The sequence below is a fragment of the Tiliqua scincoides genome, chromosome 1 (genome assembly GCF_035046505.1).
Source record: "Tiliqua scincoides isolate rTilSci1 chromosome 1, rTilSci1.hap2, whole genome shotgun sequence".
NCBI lineage: Eukaryota > Metazoa > Chordata > Lepidosauria > Squamata > Scincidae > Tiliqua > Tiliqua scincoides.
The window spans coordinates 88,891,152-88,914,060 of NC_089821.1; the positions used below are offsets into that span (position 1 = coordinate 88,891,152).

General features: G+C 42.1%; 1 protein-coding gene across 1 annotated transcript in view; it reads right to left on the minus strand.

Annotated features, from left to right (window-relative positions):
• The window catches only part of LRP1B (LDL receptor related protein 1B), a 796,682-nt gene that overhangs the window by 41,163 nt on the left and 732,610 nt on the right, over positions 1-22,909 (minus strand). Inside the window, exons 75-81 of the mRNA XM_066621533.1 lie at positions 22,066-22,200; positions 18,496-18,615; positions 16,874-17,115; positions 13,924-14,147; positions 12,990-13,096; positions 6,740-6,856; positions 2,763-2,936 (exon numbers count right to left, since the gene is read on the minus strand). Coding sequence (XP_066477630.1) covers positions 2,763-2,936; positions 6,740-6,856; positions 12,990-13,096; positions 13,924-14,147; positions 16,874-17,115; positions 18,496-18,615; positions 22,066-22,200 — 1,119 coding nt within the window. The remainder of the gene's footprint in view (positions 1-2,762; positions 2,937-6,739; positions 6,857-12,989; positions 13,097-13,923; positions 14,148-16,873; positions 17,116-18,495; positions 18,616-22,065; positions 22,201-22,909) is intronic.

Here is a 22,909-nt window from a genome sequence, read left to right on the forward strand (position 1 = left end):
GCTCCAGTCTTACTGCCAGTGTGCTTAGGCCCAGTGGCGTAGCTAGCGAGGGGGGCAGTCCACCCTAGGTACCAGCCTGGGGGGGGGTGACAACATAAGTAACCAAAATCTCTAAAACCACAGTGGTTAGGAATAATACCACCATGCTATAAAACGTTGAATAAGAAATTTAGAACAGAATACAATGAAAAAAACTGGAGTGAAATATCTCCAAACTATCAAAAGTTAGGGCCAAAAAACCTGAAAACAAAAAAATGCATGGAGTCCTATAGAAAGTGAAACTGAACCATATTGTGCATTTACTCATGAGTAGGTGAACTTGCCTTAGTGAAATATAATTACTACTACTACTAATAATAATAATAATAATAAGGGCAGGAGGTCTGGTCTAGAGGGTAGAGCCTCTGTTAGCCTGAAGATAACATCGGAAGGTCGCCAGTTTGAGGCCACCTTGAAGCAGCTGACAAGCCGAGCTGAGTTATTCCACCTGCTCTTTGGTGTGAGTGAAGAAGCGTCTTGGCTGTCCTTCATGTGAGAGATGAAGGAGCTGCTTGTCAGCCTGCGTGGGAGGCAACTAGGGGCCAGAAGTGATACCAGATCAGAAAGATCCATCTTAAATGTTGTGTGGTTCTTGCAAGACAGAACCTTTCTATGACTATAAAAATCCCCTCTGGGATTTAGAAACAGCCTGCCTATGTAAACCGCCTTGAATAAAGTCAGAGGAGTAATCCGATGACCACTGCCTAGGCCTTGCGCTGCATCAGAGCGCTTTATGGTGCTTTTGCAGCTGCACACTCCAGCAAAACACATGCTCTGCCAGTGTAGGCCCTCAGTAGAATTGAGCCATTAGTTTTAGAATTGCTGTAGTACTTGCTGCAAATGATATTCAGCATACAAAACAATCTCATTGTATTTTTAACCCCCTCTGTATAAGTACTTCAAAGTTAACATGGTGGAAACAAAATGTTTGCATCCTGACTTGGAGCCTCTGAAGAGATTAAGACTGCAAATCTGTACACACTTACCTGGGAGTACTGTTAAACTCAAATGCAAGACATGCATGGGATTGCACTCAGGGGTGAATCCAGTGTTTTTGTTGGGAGGGGCCATGAGCACTACCAACCAACTACAGAGCCCTGGTCAACCAGGCGAGTAAACCTGCGCTCTGGGCTGAACTTGATGGCCTCCGTGGCCAAGGTTTGTCTACCAGATGGGTAGACCTGGGCTCCCTCCTGGCCATGGAACCCAGGTCTACTAGAAGGGTAGATCTGGGCTCCTGCCTGAACCTGGAACCCAGATCTACTGGCTGCATTGACCTGGGCTTCCTCCTGGCCTTAAGAGTCCAGGTCTACCGGCTGGGTAGACCTAGACTCCCATTTGGACTTGGAGCCAAGGTCTACTGGCTGAGTAGACCTGGGCTCCCAATCCAGTCAATCTCATTGGCGCTTGCCCAGTGGGTGTTCCTCTGGCACTTGATTTTGCTCCCCAGCCCTGCATGTGCTCTTGCCAGATAGTAGTTTGTGGGGGGCATGCACCCATGGCCCCCTCTTGGATCCACCCTTGATTGCACTGCCAGTGTTTCAGCAAGAAGCACATAGTTTGCCTGTGCTTGCACAGCCACCTCTGTGACTGCTATGCAACACACGGCTAAGAACAATGGAGAAGGAAGTCTGGCATTCATTAGCCAGCCATACACATTCAAAACACACTCTTGAACTCCATGCTTACAAAAGTGAGTGCACCTGATTTGAGGAAAAAAAAAAATTCCTTTTCCAGATGTCTAAAGCCTGGTGAACTGTGTGTGCGAGTGTATCTTTCAACAAACAATTGGAATATAATTGAATTCAATACGACTACTCATATGTTCTAAGATTCAAAATTGTGTGTTTTCTTTGCTTGAAAGTCAAAAGCCCAATACAATTCTTGAATAAAAAGGGGCATTAAACCCAAAAATTTTGGAGAGGGATTAAGGCTGCAATCCTTACCACACTTTCCTGAGAGTAAGCCCCATTGAAAAAAACAGGACTTACTTCTGAGTAGACCTAGTTAGGATTGTGCCCTATGGGGGTTATTACATGGTTCAATGCAGAGTGTGGCCTTCCTGGCCTGTGAATCTGTGGCCGCTTGCCAACAGTCCTGTAAATGACCATGTTATCTGGCCCTTTGCTCTTCAGGCAGGCACCAAGTACAGGTGGTCACATGCATGTCTTCTGTACACCTTGAATTAAAAGGACTAAATTGAAATAAAATATCAGTAGGTGACAGAAAGTATTATCTTTTGGTCTCAGGCAGTTAATGACATCATTTAGATTCCAAGTGTTTTCCTGCAAAGGGAGAATGCTGAAAGCACTACAGCTGGACTCAGACTGGCTAATAGTTAAGGTAGTAGCCCACAGAAGCAGCCCTTCCACTGACCTGCAGTTTTCTGCATCCTGACATTTGATGACATAGTCCAGGCTCTATACCATTCTCTCCAACAAGAAGCGGCAGAAGGAGCTATAGACTCAGAAGATGGCTAATGGCAAACACACTGTCAAGCAACTCTTCTGCTGACCTCCTTCCATATATATGCAGATTCAGGGCCCCTGTTTTGCCCACGCAAACAATTTGCTCATGTTCTAGGACAAATAGACTTCATGCCTAGTGTGTGTGCATAGGAAGAGACTGATGAATTGTGCTACCTGCTTATTTTGTATATGCTATCAGATTAAAAAAAAAAACAACTTGAAAAAATTTCATTGAGAGTGACAAAATATACTCACAGTATGTTTGTTTGTAGCGATGTGAAATCAAGGCACTTTTTGTTTTATCAGTTTCCAAACTGAGGTATTCAACTGAGCCATGACCAAATTTTTGAACTCTAAATGCTCCATTTTTAGGTCCTGCCCCATAAATATAATTCTCAAAAATATCAATTCTATGAGGGTGGAGTAACCCTTGAATTAAAAAGAAGAAGAAAAAAAGTTACATCATGTTTCATTTCAGCATCAACAAATAAAATTGCACTATTGTATAGCACTGGAAGATATTAAAATGTTAATTTATATAATCAACAATAAGTATCAACTTGCTAGCGATGCCTTCTACTGCAGTGGTTCCCAAACATTTTAGCACCAGGATCAACTTTTTAAAATGATACTCTACTGCAGGAGTGCCCAATCCCCAGCCCAGGGGCCACTTGCGGCCCTTGGGGGCTCCCAATCAGGCCCTTGGGGAGCCCCCAGTCTCCAATAAGCCTCTGGCCCTTTAGAGACTTGCTGGAGCCCATGCTGGTCCGATGCAACCGCTCTCAGCATGAGGACGACAGTTTGACCTCTCACCTGAGCTGTGTGACGAGGGCTCCCTCCACTACCTGCTGTTTCATGTCTGTGATGCAGTAGCGGCAGTGAAGGAAAAGCTGGCCTTGCTTTGTGCAAGGCCTTTTATAGGCCTTGTGCTACTGCAAGACCTTCATGTATTCATATAAGTTCCACCTCTAATAAATTTATTTATATAAATTTATTCAAATTTGAAATGTAAAATAATTCTTTTTTCCCCCAGCCCCCGATTCAGTGTTAGAGAGGTGATGTGTCCCTCCTGCCAAAAGGTTTGGACACCCCTGCTCTATTGGGACCCACTTAGCTTTTATTTCACCAGCAAATCAAACCTCTGTGTTTTTCATTATGGTGGAGGGGACTGCCTTCTGGAGTGTTTGTTGAGCTCCATGTTCATCAGATTGGGACCATTCTGATGGGCTTGCATTCCCCATAGCCTGGCCTTTGATAAGAACCAAGATACGGTCACCTACTCATGAGTAAACATGTACGTGTGGCTCTGTTTCGCTTTCCATAGGGCTCAATTCATTTTCCTTGTCAGCTTGGGGGAATTCCTTCTGAAGAGTTTGTTGGGGCCTGCATTCATTGTACTGGGGCTATTCTCATAGCATTGTTTGCCTCTTAGCCAGTCCTTTGAAGTGGACCAAGGCACACTTATCTATTCAAAAATAAATGTGCATGTGCTGCTCCTTTTGGTTTCCATATAACTCAATACATTTTCCTTATCAACTATCAGCTTTTCAGTTTCGTGACCCACCAAAAGTCAGGTCGCAACCCACTGGTGACTCCTGACCCACAGTTCCGGAACCACTACTCTAGCAGCATCGCTGAAGCAGTAAACCTACTATCTGATAGCAGTGTTTCTCAAACTGTGGGTCAGGAGCCACTAGGTGGTCACAAACCAATTTCAGGTGGGCCCCCATGCATTTCAATATTTTATTTTTAATTTATTAGACTTGATACTACCATGGTAAGTGACTGCATTTGGGGAAATGTGACAGATCTGTACTTTGAACAGGTTACTATGTATATGCTTTTAACAATGATAGTCAATTAGGCTTACTCCTAGGTCAGGGTTTTTCAAACTGGGGCATCGGGTGGTCCCTGCCTGTGGGACTGGCCTCTTTGCCCTTAAGGGGCGGGGGCAGCCAAGAGGCAGGGAGGAGGCAGGGGGCTACAGGGGCTGGACTGCACTTACCAGAGCCTCTTGCAGCCTCCCGGGGGGTGCAGGCAGCCCTGCACCACTGTCTGCAGGGCTCCCCGATACTTTAGTAGTGAAAGTGGAGCAATTGCATCCTGCCTCCACTAAACCGGAAGTGGAGTGTGATCACTCCATTTTCACTTTTGAAGCATCAGGGAGCCCTGCAGACAGTGGCGCAGGGCTCCCCGCACCCCCAGGAGGCTATAGGAGGCTCTGGTAAGTGCAGCCAAGCCCCTGCAACCCCCTGAGCAGTGCAAATCTGGGGATCATGCCGCTGCCTCCCCCCCGCCCCCGCAAGAACTTAGAGCGGTTTCCAAACCCCCAGAGAATTTTAAAGCTGCTGTCCTAGGTAAGTGTGGGTAGGATTGCAGTCTAGGATTGTTAAACGTTTTCCTACTTGATGACATCACTTCTGGGGGGGCCCAACAGATTCTCATTCTAAAAAGTGGGTTCCGGTGCTAAACGTTTGAGAACCACTACGCTAGCATGTTTCATTTCAACTTCAACAAATAAAATTGCTCTATTGCATAACATTGGAAGTTATTGTTGGTAACATATACAGTAGTTCCCCCTGTATTCACAGGCGATATGTTCCATACATTCATCCATCCTGAAATTGTGGATACTAGTGAACCCTATATATAAAACCCTATATATAAGTCATTTACATACATTCCCATGCTAAAATGTAATTAATTATGCACAATAAAACATTACCTACGTTAAAAAATACATTGTGCATTATTATACTTCTGCTCGCTCTCGCTCTCTCTCATGACTGGGACTCTGACATTTAACATAATTGGGTTAAATTTTGAAACTTATGATTCACAGTAAACTACGGCTAACTGAAATAGTAGAAACCAAATCTATGGATACGGGGGTTCTATTGTAAATAAGTAAACATTTCAATCAGTGTTAACCTGCTAGTAGTTTGGAAGTGATACCTCAAGCATTATTAGCAGCATCTCTGAAGCAGTCAACCTATGGGGCCTAAAAAATTGACAAACAAGATGAAGGATCTACATGACTTGTCTGCCAAAAGACAGACAATGTGCCTCCTTTCTTCTCACCTGCTGTCCCAAGGGTACGTTCTTCAACATAATATACCTGGGGATCAGACTTCATTATGCAGTAGGTCCCACAGTGTTTTGTTTACTAGTTAGGGAACAAAATGGCTCCTCTACATAACAAAAGTGGCATTTTCACCAACAGGAGACTGAAATCGGAGCACTGAGGAGTGAAAATCCATTATATAGCCCTTGATCATAAACTCTGGGCAACTGAGAGAAGATAATTATTTCTTTTTTATTTATATAAAAAATTATATTCTGCCTTTCCCATGCTGAAGCAAATGCCCAAGATGGCTTACAAAGTTCCACAATAAACATATTAGAATAATTTAAAACACACAAACAAACACTCTTGAACCATGTTGGGGGGGGGGGAGAATAACTATTTTGTGCAGACAGAAGCAGCCAAGCCACAGCACTATTACAGAGGCACAGAGGGCAGATATCAACCCATCACTCAAATGCCAGATGAAACAGACATGTTTTCAGCCCTTGCTAATTAATGCACCTCTGTCTACTTTATCTGCCCCTTTTCAAGCATAGTGCTTTCAAGTTCGATAGTAGGACTCACTAGAAGATTATGTGTAGAATTGCCACAGACTTTTAATACAGTCTTAATAGTCATTAAGTCACTCCTGTTAGAATCACTAAAATGATCCTAACAGGGAAGTTCAAATGTTAGTTCCTAATAGTTTAAAAAAATGCCAAGTATAAAACCCAAGAATATTCTGTGTTTACTTCACAAGCCTTGCTCTAATGCAGAATGCACTGTGAAACCTAACACTTCCTCCTTTGTTATTTATCCTAGTTTTAAGCCCCAGTCCTATGTGCATCCATGTGTGTGTGTGTGGGGGGGAGGTGTTTTAGGATTGGGTCCTAAAAAAAGGATGCACCAAGGCACACATTGCATTCTATGATAAATGGGGCATTTGTAGAGGTCTACCATGGCAAGAGAATTTTCATTCTCCTTACTTGGGGGAAGTGTCAATTTTCCCCATGGATCTTCTTGGTTCTGTGCCAGCTCTTTTGTTCAGAAAGTTAAGTATTTTTAAAATACAAATAAATGTTAAAGCAGCAATCCCCATGTTGCTGTTCAGAAACTTTTAGTTTGTGTGAACATCTATGGCCACTTTATTGAAAAATATACATACCTTGTTTACTGCTCACACATATGACTGAATCAGAACCATCAAAAAGAACACTGCCAATTACAGATAATTCAAAATCTGCCCAGAACAATCGTTGACTGAAGTGGTCAACTACAAGACCTGCAATAAATAAACATATTAAAAAAAAGCAAAAGAAACAACCCTTTTTTTTGTCTCTTATTAAAAATCGCAAGAAAACAAAACAAAAAAAAAAACTTCTGCTCTTCCCATAGCAAGCACTGCTTCATAGCCACAACATAAAGGACAAGAGATCACTTTAAAATAGATATTGTTTGTTAGGTCGATTAATCTGGGCTTTTGCAGGTCAGTGTGTATGTTCCATGTGGATCCTAATATCCAATCACTGACATGGTGAATTCCAAACTACCTGCACTTCTACAGAACAAAATTACAAATCTATTCCCTACTTCCCTAATCTCAGAAAACCAGCACAAATTGTGCAACTGATCCAAGATATTGTCAGTATCCAACTTCAGTTACTAAGGCTGCAATCCGATCTACACTTTCCTGGGAGTAAACTATATTGACTATATTGGGACTTACTTATGAGTAGACAGGCATAGGATTGAGCTCTAAATGAGCGATCTCTTATTGCATTCTGTTCACAACAAGAATAGCTAATACATTTGGCAATGATGGTATCACTTATCTAGGAACAATTTGCCTTACATTAGTGTATATTCCCTGGAACAGGACTGTGACAGTAATGGCTATTACAGAAAGTTAACATAATCTTCAGTCAAATTTTGAAAGAGGCATATGAGGAGAATGCAGTTCACCTTATCTATGTATTCTACCATATATAATCTTATCTATGCAATCTATGACAGGGGTGTGGAAAACGCTTTGTAATCCCTGCAGTGATAATAAATACTCTCAACCATAGTTATTATTGTTGAACTACCAGTGATGAGAGGTCTAAGGAAGAACAGCAATAATCAATATTGCTGAAAATTCTAGTACAGGAGGACAGGAACAGGAAGCACATCACACAAGTAATAATACTTCTGATGAAATACCACCTTGTATTACAAAAATTCAAACTTATGAGTCAGCTTTCAATCTTATATTCTTAGCTTTCTTCCTAGGAAAATTTCTTTCTAACCACATTTCATCCTAATTTTACTCTAATTTTACTCTAAGTTGCATTATGTGGCGCCTTAAAATGAGGAATCTCCTTTAACTAGCATCATAGAAATGGGAGGAAATCACAAGGTGACCTAGTCCAGCTCTCTGCTGTAGTAGGAATACTCCTTGTGCATCTCCAGCAGGTGCCTGTCAAGCCTCTGCTTGAAGATCTCCAGTGAGGGAGAATCCATCACCTCCCTCAGCAACCTGTACCATTGTTGAACCTCCTTTACCATCAATAATTTCTTCCTGATGTCCAACAGGAATCTCCTTTCTTGCAGGATGTACCCATTTGATCTAGTTCTATTCTCAGAGGCAGTTGAGAACAAATTGTTTCTTCGTCCACACGACAGCCCTTCAGGTATTTGTAGAGCACATTCCGTTTCTTCTCTCCAGGCTAAATATACCAGATTCCCCCAACCTTTCCTTGTAGGCTTGTTCTCCAGTTCTCATCAGTCTTCTATGAAACCACAACAGTTTGGCTGCCTCTTTCCTAAGGTGCAGTGGCCAGAATTGTACACAATACTCCAGGTGTGGTCTGACCAAAACAAAGTAAAGCAGAACCACTACTTCTCATGACTTGGAAGCTATGGTTCCACTAATGCAGACAAAAATTGTGTTAGCTTTCTTTGCAGCTGTATCACACTGCCAAATCAGACATGCCAGCTAAACTAGGGGGTTGCTCAATGAAAAGTCAGTTAAGCAATTCCCTCCAAGTCCCTCCCCACACTTACAACCCAATCCTACCTCCTCCTTTGACAATGCAGGTGTACCAATGGAGTGCATGCTGCATCCCAATGGGAGGGGGATGGGGGTGGGTAGTGGTTGGAGAAGTCTTCTCAGCGTAAGTGAACTTTTGTCCACTTATCCTGGTGAAAGGCTCCGCTTTTCCTATGGCTCTCCTCTCTCCTGCACTGGCTATTTGCTGGTACAGGACCAAGAAGTGTAAGGACAGCAGAAATGGAGAAAGAGGGGGAAAGAATCCTGCTACAAGGAAGTGCTACCAAACCCATCCTGCCCATCCCTCTTCCTCCCCATCCAGAAACTCACCAGTTTCTCCCCTTCCTTGCCCCATTTCAGCCACTGCCTACTCCCACCATCCATTCTGTGGCGGATGCAGTCAGATCCAGCAATCAGAGTGCTGGACCACCAGTAATTGTGGTGGAAGCTTCACAGCACTTGCTGGCAGAAGTTATGCTCCACTGGCATTCTCCTCCTTCCTCCAGCAGGACGTGAGTTTTGCTAGCAGCGCAGCCTGAAAGGATCAGGCTTTTAAAGGGCTTCAACTGCACTCCCATTCCATCCTCCACCAGGGTAATTTAGGAATAGAGACATTCCATCACTTACAGCCCAATCCTAACTAAATCACCCTTTTCAATGCAGCTGCGCCAACTGAATGTGCACTATATCCTGCTCCGGGGGGGGGGGGCAGTCCAGTGACATCTTTGAAGTAAGTGAACTTTTATTCTCTTACTCAAGGGCAAGCCTCTGCTGCCTCAATAGGTCTGCTTGGATCTGTGCCAGTTATTTTGCCTGAATAAGTCTCAGGAGAAAAAGGAAGAGGGAGAGGATAGGGAATAGAATTAGGATGTGGCACATATCAGTGCCACCAAGATCCACCCCTCCCTCCCTCATTCCTCCTCCTGCCTGCCTCTCTCCCAGCCCAGAAACTCTCTCATTCCTTCCCCTCTCTGCCCCATTCTGCTCACCCCCCTCTGTTTCCCACCTCTTCCACCAGCTTGCCTTTGCTGCTGGAAGTGACAGCAGGCTTCTGGCACCACCGCCATTTGTGGTGGCAGACTTAAAAGTGGTGCATGCATTGAGCCACTACATAGTCACTTATGACACCGGCTCTGCAGTTGTAAAGGTCAGCAAAGCCCTATGTTGGATTGGGCTGTTACCTTCATTCCTAGAATGCCCTGGTGGGAGATGGAGTGGCAGCACAGAAGGAGCTATGTAAGATAGTGTGGTGACCTGCACTGTGCTGCAGAGCTAGGAGACTCATGCAAGGCTGTCCAAGCCATCTACTCAACTCCAATTCAACCTGTGGTGATACCTTCACTGGGTGCCATGAAGCCAATGGAAGCCAAGATGAGCTGGCTTGAGGGGAAGTCTCAAAACCAGACAAACAGGGCTAGAGGGAAGGTGAGAGATGGAAGACGACAAGAAGATAGCAAGAGATGAAGGGGCAAAAGAAGAGAGATACATAGAGATAGGGCAAAAATGGGAAGAAAAGAAAACAAACTGGAAAGAGGCATGTGAGGGAGAGCAGGCAGATACATGGGGAGATGATGGGGATGAAGAAACAGAGGTATTTGGGAAAAGAAACCGAGTCAGGGACAAAGAGAAGGGCAACCGCTGAGAGAAGACAGGAAGGAAAGAGGTAAAAGAAGGGATGCAAAGGAGACCCCCCCCCCGAGAATTTCAGGTTAAGGCTCCCTCCACTTGTAAGGCCACAAAGAATGTTGGCAGCACACAGGCAAGGAGAGGCAGCAACACCTAGGGTGACAAATTTGGCTGGAGTTCTGCAGTGGACCCAACCTTTTTTCCTGAGCAGCCCAGCTTTTCTGACTAGGCAAAGTGTAATGTACAGCAAACTCAGAAATTCCCAGTGAAGATAATTGGGAGTGAGGAAGGAAAACAGAAGCTGGACTTTACCCTCTATGATATATCATTATTACTCAGCTTAATAAACTCATCCTGGAGAGAATTACTCAGCTTAATAAACCCATCCTGGAGAGAATTCCACATGGTGCTTTTAAACACTAAAACTCTAACATGCCCTACTCCATCACTTTTGACAAAGATCTCCCCTCATGGGAAGAGGCAGAAGGGGAAGGGGCCATGACAGGTGGGAAGTTGAGAAGGGGCTTGTGGAGGGTTTGGAGGAAGTGAAAGCTCAATTACACGGCACTCATGTAACTGATAACCCATGTTCCCCATTTATGCCAGATAATGTGGCTTTTATTGTACTCTTTCTCCCATGTTTTCTAAGTGTTGGGATGTGAAGTCTGATGTGGTGTTATTCTTAGCTATACATTTGTTTAAATTTTCTCTTTTTGCTTCCTCCCCTAGTCAGCCAAGTAATATGCAGAAGAATTTGCTGATATCTATACAAGTGCTTGCTTTGCCTTGAGTTTTCTAAGCTGTCAGTTGTGGAACAGAAGATGGACAGTTCTACCCCTTTTGTGGGATCAGATGGGGAAAGTTACCTTTTGAGGAGGGGCTGTACTAAGCAGTAGAGCACATGCTTTGTATGTAGAGGGCATGAGCTTCAGTTCCTGCCATCTCCAGAAAGGCCTGGGAAAAACTCCAGTCTGAAACACTGGAGAGCTACTGCCAATCAGTGCTAGATAGACCAAAGACTGGCCTCAGTGTAAAGCAGCCTCCAGTGTTAACATCATTTTTTTATTAGCTGGTGTTTTACTAAAATCATTTGTATTAATTTATCTTAGGCTAAACAGTCCTAACAGTACTAATTCAAACAGAAAAACAATGACAACACTCTGTGCCATATAGCCTTTTGGCAATGACAATACAGCTAAATCGAGCAGTGCATAGTTTAGTAAGGCATGATTAAATGACTAATTTGATTATTTGAGTCATGTTAAGAGCTGTGAATGGTAAAACATTTGAACCATAATTTTTTTTCAATTCTCTGCGGCTCTATAACAGTCATTTTATAAGAATGAAGAAATGGGTTTCTACTGAGGAAATAAGCATAAATAAGAAAGCCAATACTCAGATAAGCACAAGATAGTCGCCTGAAAATGCAAAACCTGGCAGATATCTGAAAAGGAAGAGTGAGTTGGAAAAAGCTTAATTATAAGTGAAAAAAATATAAGACTGAGGATTTATTGAAAGAAAAAACAACAAGAAAACAAGAAAGAAGCCATCCTATGAAGCATTCAACAGTCTAGTACAGATATTTTCAACCTTTTTCATTTCATGGCACACTGAACAAGGCGCTAAAGTTGTCAACGCACACCATCAGTTTTTTGATCACTGACAAGGCACAGCATGCTGCTGGTAGGGGGCTCAAATCCCCCAATTGCCCTACTAATATATGACCCTCCCCAAACTCCTGCAGCACATCTGCAGACCACCCTCGGCACACAAATGTGCAATGGCCCAGTGATTTAAAATCACTATATTATAGAATATAAAATTACAGGCACCCCCTGCTTACTGATTGTTTGTTTTTCAACGTTCCACTCTTTCAATATATTTCGATTGTACCCGGAAGTCATTCATTCAATGCATGCTCCTCTGCTCTTTCAATCTCTCTGCTGGTCTAAAGGCTAAAACAGCCCCCTCCCCCCCCATGTTGATTTGTATATGACATGATGATTCAAACTGTGTGTGCGCACACACCAACTTTAGCTCCAGTCCTATTCCCATTCCCTAAGGCCATGTTTCTTCAAACTGTGGGTTGGGACCCCCTAGGTGGGTCGCATGCCAATTTAAGGTGGGTCCCTATTCATTTCAATATTTTATTTTTAATATATTAGACTTGATCCTACCATGGCATCTGACTGCATCTGGGGAAACATCACAGATCTGTACTTTTAACAGGCTACTATATATATTTTTTTCACAATGATAGTCAATGAGACTTACTCCTGGAAAAGTGTGGGTAGGATTGCAGCCTAGAATTGTTAAAAATTTTCCTGCTTGATGATGTCACTTCTAGTCATGACATCACTTCTGGTGGGTCCTGACAGAGTCTCATTCTAAAAAGTGGGTTCCGGTGCTAAATGTTTAAGAACCACTGCCCTAAGGCATTAGTGAGAGTCCATTTGCTGAAATCTTTGTGTAACAGCAGGAATTAGCAAGATAAAAAAGGCATTTGCAATTTGCTAGCTTAAAAAAAGCACTGGAAACAACATTTGTGAACTAAAAAAAGACCGGGTTTTGCTCTTTAACTGTTTCTGCTTTTCATCATGGTTCTGGTACCTAACCTGTCAAATGAGCGAGGGACACCTGTATTATTATAGAATAACTAGTCTCAACAAATATATGTAATATTTTTAAAAAATCAAAGAAAAGTCATTTAGACTTTGGAAAAGAATCAAAGTGTGTAGGAGAGAGAGGTTTTGGGTACCTGTAGGTCTTTGTAAGTTCTTTTGTACCAATATCCTCCTCAAAGTACCATCCATTGCTGCTTCTTCTATGTGAGAATGATCTCCAATGACTGTCCAATACATCATGCTGGAAATTCCAAACATATACCATTAACTAGTTTAAACAGTGGCATTGTTTAGTGGGCATAGTGAAATGTGGAACCATGTTCTGTGGACTGCAACTAATGAAAATTTCCCCCTTCTGAAATAAATATCCATGAATTCCAGTGGATCAGAATTATAGCCTATGTAGTAAATTTGAAAGGAAAATACCCTAGAACTTAAAAACTTACACAGTGCCCATGGCTCATGCAATGACCATAGCATACAAAGGCAGCATTTCAAGAAGGTGTACCAAATAAGGTGCTGCTTCTGAATAGTGACCTCGGGAAGGAGCAACCCATTTCCTTACCAGCAGACATAAAATGGAAGACTCAGAAGAAAATTTTTGGCAGTGCCACTGCTAAATGATAGGAATTTGTCATGACATCAGCCCTTCTACTGCACATGGTTAGCAGTTATTCGGTGGTGCCCTTTTCCTACGTACATTCCTTTTTAAGCTCATACTGTGTAAAGTCATGTAGGTTATGAATTTGTTATTGTGTAGCATTTCCCCCTAGCTGCCATGACTTAAATTTTGTCTTGGCTCAGATCAACAATTTGGTCTGATTCAATGTAAATTTCTAATACTTACATGTACATAGAGAGAGGAAAAAAAGGCAGGCACCACATGCAAGAATTATTTATCTCCATTTGACCCAAAATAAACCAAGGCAGACACATAGTAACTTGATTAAATTCTCTAGTGAGGCAAATTTAATCCTGTCGTCAGCTATAACATACAACAAATTAAGTTTTAAGCTTATAGTACACAAAATGGAATGACTATGATAAAATGTCTTCAAAATAACATACCCTTTGGGAGGATTTACAGCAATTGCATATGGTTCTCCAGCCATATTCGTAAGGAGCCTTGTGCAGTTTGGTCCATTTAGCTGTCCTACATTGATGGAATATCTTAAACTTGTCCAGTGAGTTGTATAGTAACTGAACCAGTGCATTCTGGAATGATCAGTCCAATAAATGTTTCCAGCTATCCAATCAACTGCAATATCTCTGGGCCTTTTGAATTCAGAACACTGGGGGGGAGGGGAAAGCATATTTTAAATTCAGAATGGCACTCATTTCTTTGAGGTGGTTTGTCTGTTCATTTTTTTCATATACGAAACCTTGCATTTTAATACCGAGTTCAAAAGAATGATTGAAATTCAGGTCTAGAAACGTGAACTAATCTTAACAGCCCATAAGACCAATGCGGTTTGCAGTTCAGTGAGAAAGATCAGTGTCAACACAATCAGTGTTCTGAGGTTTAACCTCAGTAGCCAGCAGAATTTATCTCTTTTGATGAGCATTCCATGTGGCTCTAGGAAAGAGACAACAAGTGTTGGATCCAGATTTCCAGTCCATTTTGTGCGTGTATTTGTGTGCACATGCGGGTGTGAACTGCTCCAAAATATTCATGTTTCGGATCCAATGGCACAACGGTATTTCTTTGCCTTGTAGCTGCTTAGCCAATGCTATCCATATGATTATTTGTGGTGATCAGAAAAAAAATTCATTTGAATCCATTTGCTGACAACCATGTATGAAGCAGAATGTACAACTGGCTACTGCTGTGAGATCTACAGTTATGAAGCAGTTGCCAGGGAGGATATTTCCAACTGATGGTGTAAGCAAGGCAGGTACAAAGCAGCCAGCAGAAAGCTTGTTGCCTTTCTAGCAGAGAGAACAAAAGGGGCATCCAAGCAACCTCTCTGACAGTGAAAGAAAATGTATTTCGAGGGAGGGACATGGAAGGAAACAGCAAATAGATCATTTTACTCTCAGTCTGTTAGGAAAAGGGTTTGAGCTCCATATCCGACAGAGAAAAGCATGCATGGGCACAGGAGAATAGCTAGCAATCTCATGAGATAACATATCAGCTCAGCTCAGACCATGCACCAGAACTTTATTAAACAAAGCGTTCAGAGCCCAGTTTCTCATTCTAGTGTGATTCACTGTGGTACGTTTTGCATTATTATCCATTTAAATTATAGATTCCTCCCAAATTTGTAGGGTCTGTCCCACCAAATGGAATAGAGATGACCAGTCTTGCATTTTGACCTGTCAAAATATTTTTGCACCATCTCCTTGTTTTTGCAATTCAGTCAGGCAACAGAAAAAAAAGAGACCTATAAAGCCCTTAAGTGCACCCAGTTTGGTGGATTGGAGTTTGTACAGCTCCTCCTCTTTCTGATGATCAGGCCCAGAGCTCATCAAGTTTGTTTGTGTACTGGAATCATACTTACAATATCATTTTCCATTTTACAGGTACACATTCACTTGTGGGTGCTATCATCGCATTCCAATAATGAGCTGAAACTTTTCAGTATAATATAATTGCAAGAAAATGACGATGTACTTAGAAGACATTTACAGAATACTACTCATAAATGAGAGATCAGTTCAATCTCCGTGATATGATAAATACTGCATGGGGGAATTTAGACAGCTCTTTTTTTATATACACACTTAATCCTTCAAAAATGAGAAAACTCTCCTCACTATTTAAGTGAGGTTTAAAGAAAAACTCAGTCACAGTATTCTTATGACAATATTGATTTGAAACCATTATTTGTGCAATGACTTTACCTAGAGAGAATGGTTTTAGCTCTTTTTAAGGTTCTCCTGTGGTGAATCTGAGTTGCTGCATTACACTTAAAAGCTTTGGACTTTTTTTTTCTTTGCATAAGAAAAAAATAGATGTGATATATTCTGGTGAGCCCATTGCTGGTCCAACCATGAGGTGTTCTGATACAGCTCGTGTCAACGGCAGATGGAGAAAAGGTGAGGTGGTGGCAGATATGGGGTACCCTTCATACTTAAGAGTTTCTAATTCCATGGTCACGAAATCAGAAAGGTTAAAAGACTTTTAATGAGATTAATAAAGTGTCTCTTAGATCCACTATTTCATGTTGCTAACAGATGGCCATAAAATTTTAGTTGGACGTTTGTTGTTACTTGGAAGGTCATCACAGGAAAAATAAAAATTGGTCAAGTACTTTGTTAAAATCAGATTGAAAAGGCATGAAGAATAACTGGAGGCTTCTAGTAAGTATGAAACACACGAGACTGATAAATTATGCACCCAAGAGACTTCAGTTCAAAGCATGTCTACTTCATATGCATCTCACTGATTTCAATGGAATTAGATCCAAGAAAGTGTATTTCCTGACTGTATTTTTCTAGTGTTATAACCCAATCGAGGATTAGGGGCGCAATCCTATCCTGCACTGGAACAGGCAAGCCAAGAGGCTTGCACTGTAACCAGTGCGGGATAGGGGCCCAAAGCGGCTCAGCCAGAGTTTCTCCTTACCTCTGGGTAAGGAACCCTGAGGTGGCACAAGTCCAAGGAGAGTGACTTGAAGCCACTCTGACCTCACCGGGAACAGGGGTTGGGATCTGGCATAACTGTCTGGTTCCAGCCCCGCCTCCTGCTCCCCACCCGCCTGCCCTCCCCCTGCCCTGGAACGCCTCCCTCCTGCCTCCTCCCTGCCCACCCCAGAGTCTTGTGGCAGCTGAGTTTGGCTGACACAAGACTCAGAGCCTCAGTCGGTTTGGGGACTTATTGCAGTCTCCTCAAGCCAGCGCATCTCTGCGCACCATTCTAGCCGACTCCCCAGGAGTTATGGCCTGTATGATAAAATGGTGAATCATGAGATCTCATGAGATCATGAGGATAGGATTGAGCCATAAACAACATAAACGTTTATAAACATACACACACACAAAGAAGAAGAAAGATATATTATCTTGTTTTACTTACTATCACACCATTACTGCTTTGTCTTCTTTCTCCCTCCTGGAGCTTTTTATAGAAAATTCCTCCTGGATTAAACTGAGTACTCCAAATAATCATTTCCCCTTGATAATATAGATCCATTCCAGTAATTCTTGAATTATGTTCAATGTGTGTAATCTGTTGATGAACATCACTGTAGTTGAATGGATATATAAAACCCAGGATATCAGTGTCATTAGCAATGTAGAGAACTTGATCTTCAGAGCCTGGAGATTATTGTAATAAAATACAAAAATAAAGTAAATTTCAACTACTAATAGCAATGGTCTTACATATGTTAAATGTTTATATTTGCTTGCAACAATTTCTTTTTGTAAACTTCTGTTGCAATCAATATATTCCACTTATCCTTGGGTACCTTAACATAAATCCCACTGAAGTTAATGGAACTTAAACCCTTTATACTGATGGTATGCCTATGGGCAATTTCAATATAGCATTGGTGTAATACATAGGTACCATTTATATCAGCAGATAAGAAATAAATACACACTAACATAACATTAATTTTAAAGTGAAAGTTTGACAGCATTCCATACAAATCAATACATTCTCTTTTCAAAATGACCAACAGCCCAATCCTATGCATTAAAGTAATTACTCAGAAGTAATTATTATTATATTCAATGGGATTTACTCCCAGGTAAGTGTGCATAGGATTGCAGCCTTACAGCCCAATCCTATCCACATTTTCCTGGGAGTAAGCCCCACTGACTCTAATGGGACTTGCTTCTGAGTAGACATGCATAAGCTTGAGCTGTTACAATCCTTTCCTTTGGCATTCATATGGATACACCAAGGGAATCAGGAGAATGAGAGTTCTTTGTGTCGCCAGTTTCCAGGGCAGAGCAGCTAGGGAAAGGGAAGTCTATGTGCAGTATTTTCATCCAGCCCTCCATTTTGTGCCACGAAAGCTACTCATGTTTCAGAACTTGAGTAATTTGGAGTGGGCAGAGAGGGAGACTTTGATGGAGACACGGAATGGGAAGTTTCTACAGATCTCCCATGCCTTGGACTACCCTAGTGTGCTCTTTATACATGTGTGTAATTTAAAAAGGAGGCAGAAGAGAAACAGGATGTTATGAAGTCCTATGAATATCCCATGATGCATTGGCACAGGTTCCTTGAGTGGGAAAGGACTGGACCAAGTAGAAAAGTGCTACCTTTGTCCCAACCTAGGGGGATGGCAGTGTAGGGGTGGGCCTTCTCTGTAGTGGTACCATAATTCTGGAATTCCCTTCTGGGGGAATTAAGAACTACCCCTCCCTCATGGCTTTTAGGTGAGGGCTCAAAACATGGCTGTTTCACCTGGCATTTGAGTGATAGATGGATGTCTGCCTTCTATGTAATAGTGGTTTGGCTGCTTCTTTCTGGTTCAAATAGTTTACCACGACCCCCGCACCCCATGGTTCTTCAGTGTGTGTTTGTGTTGTTTTTTAATGGTTTTACATATTAGTATACATTGTACATTTATTGTGGAACTCTGTAAGCCATCTTGGGCATTTGCTTTGGCATGGGAAAGGTAGGGTATAAATTTTTTCAAATAATAATAATAGTATCATCAGTATTCATGGGGGACAGCTTACCTTTTGCAATGCAGCTACTATTTCTTTCTTTATAATTTTTTTCACAAGTACATTTGTATGATCCTTTTACATTGGTGCAGAATTGAGAACAGATGCCAAATGTCACACATTCATTGATATCTACAGGAAAAAATCCAATTATTTATTTCAACATAGTCAATCACTCTATCCTGGATGCCACTGTTACTTGAAACTGGTTCTGGTGCACAACTGGGCCACATCTGGTCAGGATATTTTTATGGATATTTTTCAATCTGTGTAACATATGAATGTAGAAAATATTCTTGGGGAGATAAGACCTATCGTAGGTGCTCCTGATCTCTGCTCATCTTGGCTTATTAAAATCTGCCAGGGTTGGTTTGGGTCATGAAGGTTATAAATGCCTCACTGATGGAGGTGTCATAGGAAACTGAAATATCAAGCTCCCTTGGTGGATTCTTGTGAGCAGATTCAGGGCAACTATAGCTTTAATTGTGTGTATGTAAAGACAAGTGATCAGAGGATCAGAAGCTCTCATAGATAAGAATTTAAGTTATGAAAGACAGGACCACAGAACCCCGTATGTCTGTGTTTGTCATTCCACTCCTGCCTTGATGTTGGTACTATCATTTATTGACCTGCTGGTGTTGTGTGAAGCAGCCCCATTCTAGCCACTTCCCAAAAACCATTGTACCAAACCATCACCCAGGACTGTTAACTGACTATTCCCTTCTCTTTCAAGCCTTTCTTCCTTCTCTGCTTGCCTTTCTTGGGTACAGCCAAGAAACTGCTGCAGCTCCTAAGCAGGCACCATTCATGAGTCTAAAACCACTGTGCCAGCATATACTGGGCAGCTACCCCTTTGTGAGTCACCTCCCCATGCGCCCCTTTTCCTAGGAAAGCAACTTCAGCTCCCAAGCCCTACTACTCCCCTAGAACTGAATAGTGCTATGGCCAGTTTTGCTTTGGATTTGCTTTTCAATTCCTTTCTGCCTATGCATCCCACTTGAAACCAGGAGATTGCTGGCAACCTAGACCTATGATTCCTGCAACACTTTGCATATGAGTCAGCAAGAATGGATAGGTAACCCTGGTCCTTGGTATGAACAAAGGAAAGATGGGATACAGAAAGATAAGACAGAAAGTCACTGAGGCCAAATCTTTTTGTAAGTCAGAAACAAGAGAAAGTGTTTCATGATGTTATTAATATGGGGGGTCAAAGTAGATTTGAAGAAGATGACATGGGCCACACCAAATTGTGGCATCTGCAGTCTCACCAGTTGTACAAGGCTGGCACCCAAATCTTGAGGCTAAGATCTGAAAGATTGAGTGAGACTGTGCAGGTACAGATTCTATAGGCGTGAATGCAAAGAGGCCACGAGGAAGAGACATGGTGAAGACTCTTTTCCCAGGTGAAAAAGTTCTGGTGAAAGGTTTCTGAAACATAGTATACTGTCTAACCCTTAGCAGTCTTTCCAGTGGTACCTCTCTTGCACTACTTGGCAATGCAGATAAGGTAGACAGAGATAGACTATATTATTTTAGAAGAGCTGAGAACCACAGCAATTAGTTGTCTCACTTTCTGGGAACTTACAATGCAATCCTTTGTATGTCTATTCAGAAGTAAGTCCCACTGAGTTCAGTGGAATTTAATCCCGGGTAAGTGCTTATAGGATTGCAGTTTTACAGCCCAACCCTGTCCTCAAAAAATGCTAATGTATATCCACATTGTTGCCAACAACCTGTTTTTAAATATGCACAATCTCTTCTGATTCCATTTTGGTTCCTTAGCAGTCAGTGCTGGTTCTTTAGCAGCCACTCCAGAAGGTCAGCCCAGACTTCTCTCTAAAGCAGGTGAGGCATGGCTTCTCCTCATCAAGATCATGCTGAGTAAGGGCCATCGATTGGGATGAATGGTGGAATCACTAAGGGGCAACTGCGTGTCAGCCTTCTCTGGGGTCTTGCAAATTCAGGCTCTCCATCTTGGCATAATCCCGTTTGCAAGCAAACAGCTCTCTGAGTAATAAATTAGCTTAACTACACAGTGGCAAGATTAGCTGGACAGTTTTTTTCCAATGCCTTTACCAAAATGTCTCTCCTACCACTGACTTAAGCATGGGTGCTATACCCATCCTGCCATACCATTTGTCTATCCAGGAACCTCTTCAATCAGGGTGCAATCAAGCCTTTGTGTGCTTGGAAAGACAAACTTAACCTTCTCACTCAAGCACAACAAACTCCTCACTGTACACCCCAGAGGTATTCAAGATACTAATTGCCAGAAATGCTTTTGTCTTCAGCGGCTTTCCCAGCCCACAGAATGCCTTTTAAAGGTATATAAATGTCACTTCCAGTTTCCATGAGAAATCAAAAGTTGCATTTTATTTTTTTGCCCTAAGCTGGCATTCTGAGACCCATAAAGGCTGCGGGTGGATGCGCATGGTCAATGTGGGCCTTAGAACAGCCACCAGAGGTGATTGGAGCGCAGCTATGGTTGCCTTCGGAGGTTTTCATTGGCCCAGAATCAGTTGATTCAATTATCCATGGATACTGAGGGCTGACCTGTATAAGGGCGCAATCCTAACCGTGCCTTGGGCCAGCGCATTTCACTTGCGCTGGCTCAGGAGGGTTGCAAATGCGCCGTAAAGCACTTTTGCACCTTCTTAAAAGTTGGCTGGGCTGGTGCAGGGATGCGGGCTGGCCTGCAGAGGCTGAATTCTGCCTCTGCGCTGACTAGGGTAGGGAGAGTTGCATTGGCTGAGCTTGGCCAACACGAGGGTCTGGGGAGGGCAGGGAATAGGCAAGAGGGAGCATTCCAGGGTGGGGGGAAAGCTGCCCTGGAGGTGGGGCTGGGACCCAGCTGTTATGCCAGATCCCAATCCCATTCCCCGAACAGCGCGGAGTGGCTTCAAGCCACTCTGCTCTCCCTGGACTTATGCCACCTCCAGAGGTGGCACAAGTCTGAGGAGACCCATTGGGACTGTGGTGGCTTACCCGAGGATAAGGGGAAGAGTTTCCCCTTGCCTCTGGTTACGCCACTTCGGGCTCCAATCTTGCACTGGATAGAGTGCAGGCCTCCTGGCTTGCCTGTTCCAGCACAAGACTGGATTGTGCTGTAAGTACTTTCTATGCAATATAAGCATAAAACTCTGTAATCTAAAAGCAGTTAAGATAAAGACACTACATGAAATGGGTTACAACCCAACATAGAGCAGTCTGCAGAAACAAAGAAAATATTTAATTAATTGTAGTTTTACCAAACAGTGTTCTAAATTCAACAGTAATCATTACGATATATGCTCATTCTCTGTGATTTTAACTGTTTTGTTTCCATAAACTGACTGGGGTCATAACAGAGCCAAAGAAATCCTAGAGGTTTCTAATTGTTTTAAAACATTTTAATTCTATTATGGATGCTTTGCTTCTTAGTACCAAAAAAGTTACTTGTTAATTTAATTTTTCAAAAGTGAACTGACATCCCATAACCATAATAATTGTAAATGAAGACCATCTTCTGACATTTATTATATTATCATGTTTATGAATCATTTTTAGAACAAAAGGATTTCAAAGTAGTTGCTAAGGAAATACCTTCACATTGCCAGTTTCTTCTGTTCCTTTGAAATCCAGACTTACACTGACAGAAAAGAGATGTTTTGGTTTTATTACAATATGCATCATCACCACAAGGGTTCACATTATTTTCACAGCTATATTCAGTTAGACCTAAAATGAAATAAAAATGTAAAATCAAATGGATTTTGGTTCTTTTTAGAAATATGTGAACATATTAATAATTATAGTTTCTTTATTAGCCATGGAATACTTATGCTCCTCTTGTTGTTACTGCAGAGTTTGGTTTCCTAAAAGATTTAGGATTCATTTTTGTCTTCAAGTGAGTTAGCCCTGATGATTGCAGAGGAACAGCTAGGAAAATATGTATATTATGATTGTGAGGTGAGAAGATAATTGTGCTGCTTCTATGCATGCAATTGTTTTTCTAAGTGTCTCCCACAGCAGCATCTCCGACAGAATGACCAATATATTTCTTGAAAGTCAAATTTCTGGGGCTGTGCTGAGAAAACATTCTAGGGATATATAGCATTCTATTATTGTATAGAGCTGTTAAAAGGGAAATTCAATCAAAAGTAGTGCATATGTATTGGCAAATCCCATATGCTTTTGAAAACTGAAAAGATTTAAAATTTGGGGATAATATGCATAGAACTGCTGATAGAAAAACACTAACATAAATTTCGGTGCTTGAAAGATAGTGTGCACACCCTACAAGATCTGTCCATGAATGTTTAGCTCTTGGGCTGATCACCTGAGCACCTCCAGACTGCTTCTGTTGCAAACAAAGGGAGATTGGGATTACCAACTCCTTCTCTTCCTTCTTTGTTCAGTCCCTGTAGCACTGGAAAGAGATAAGGGC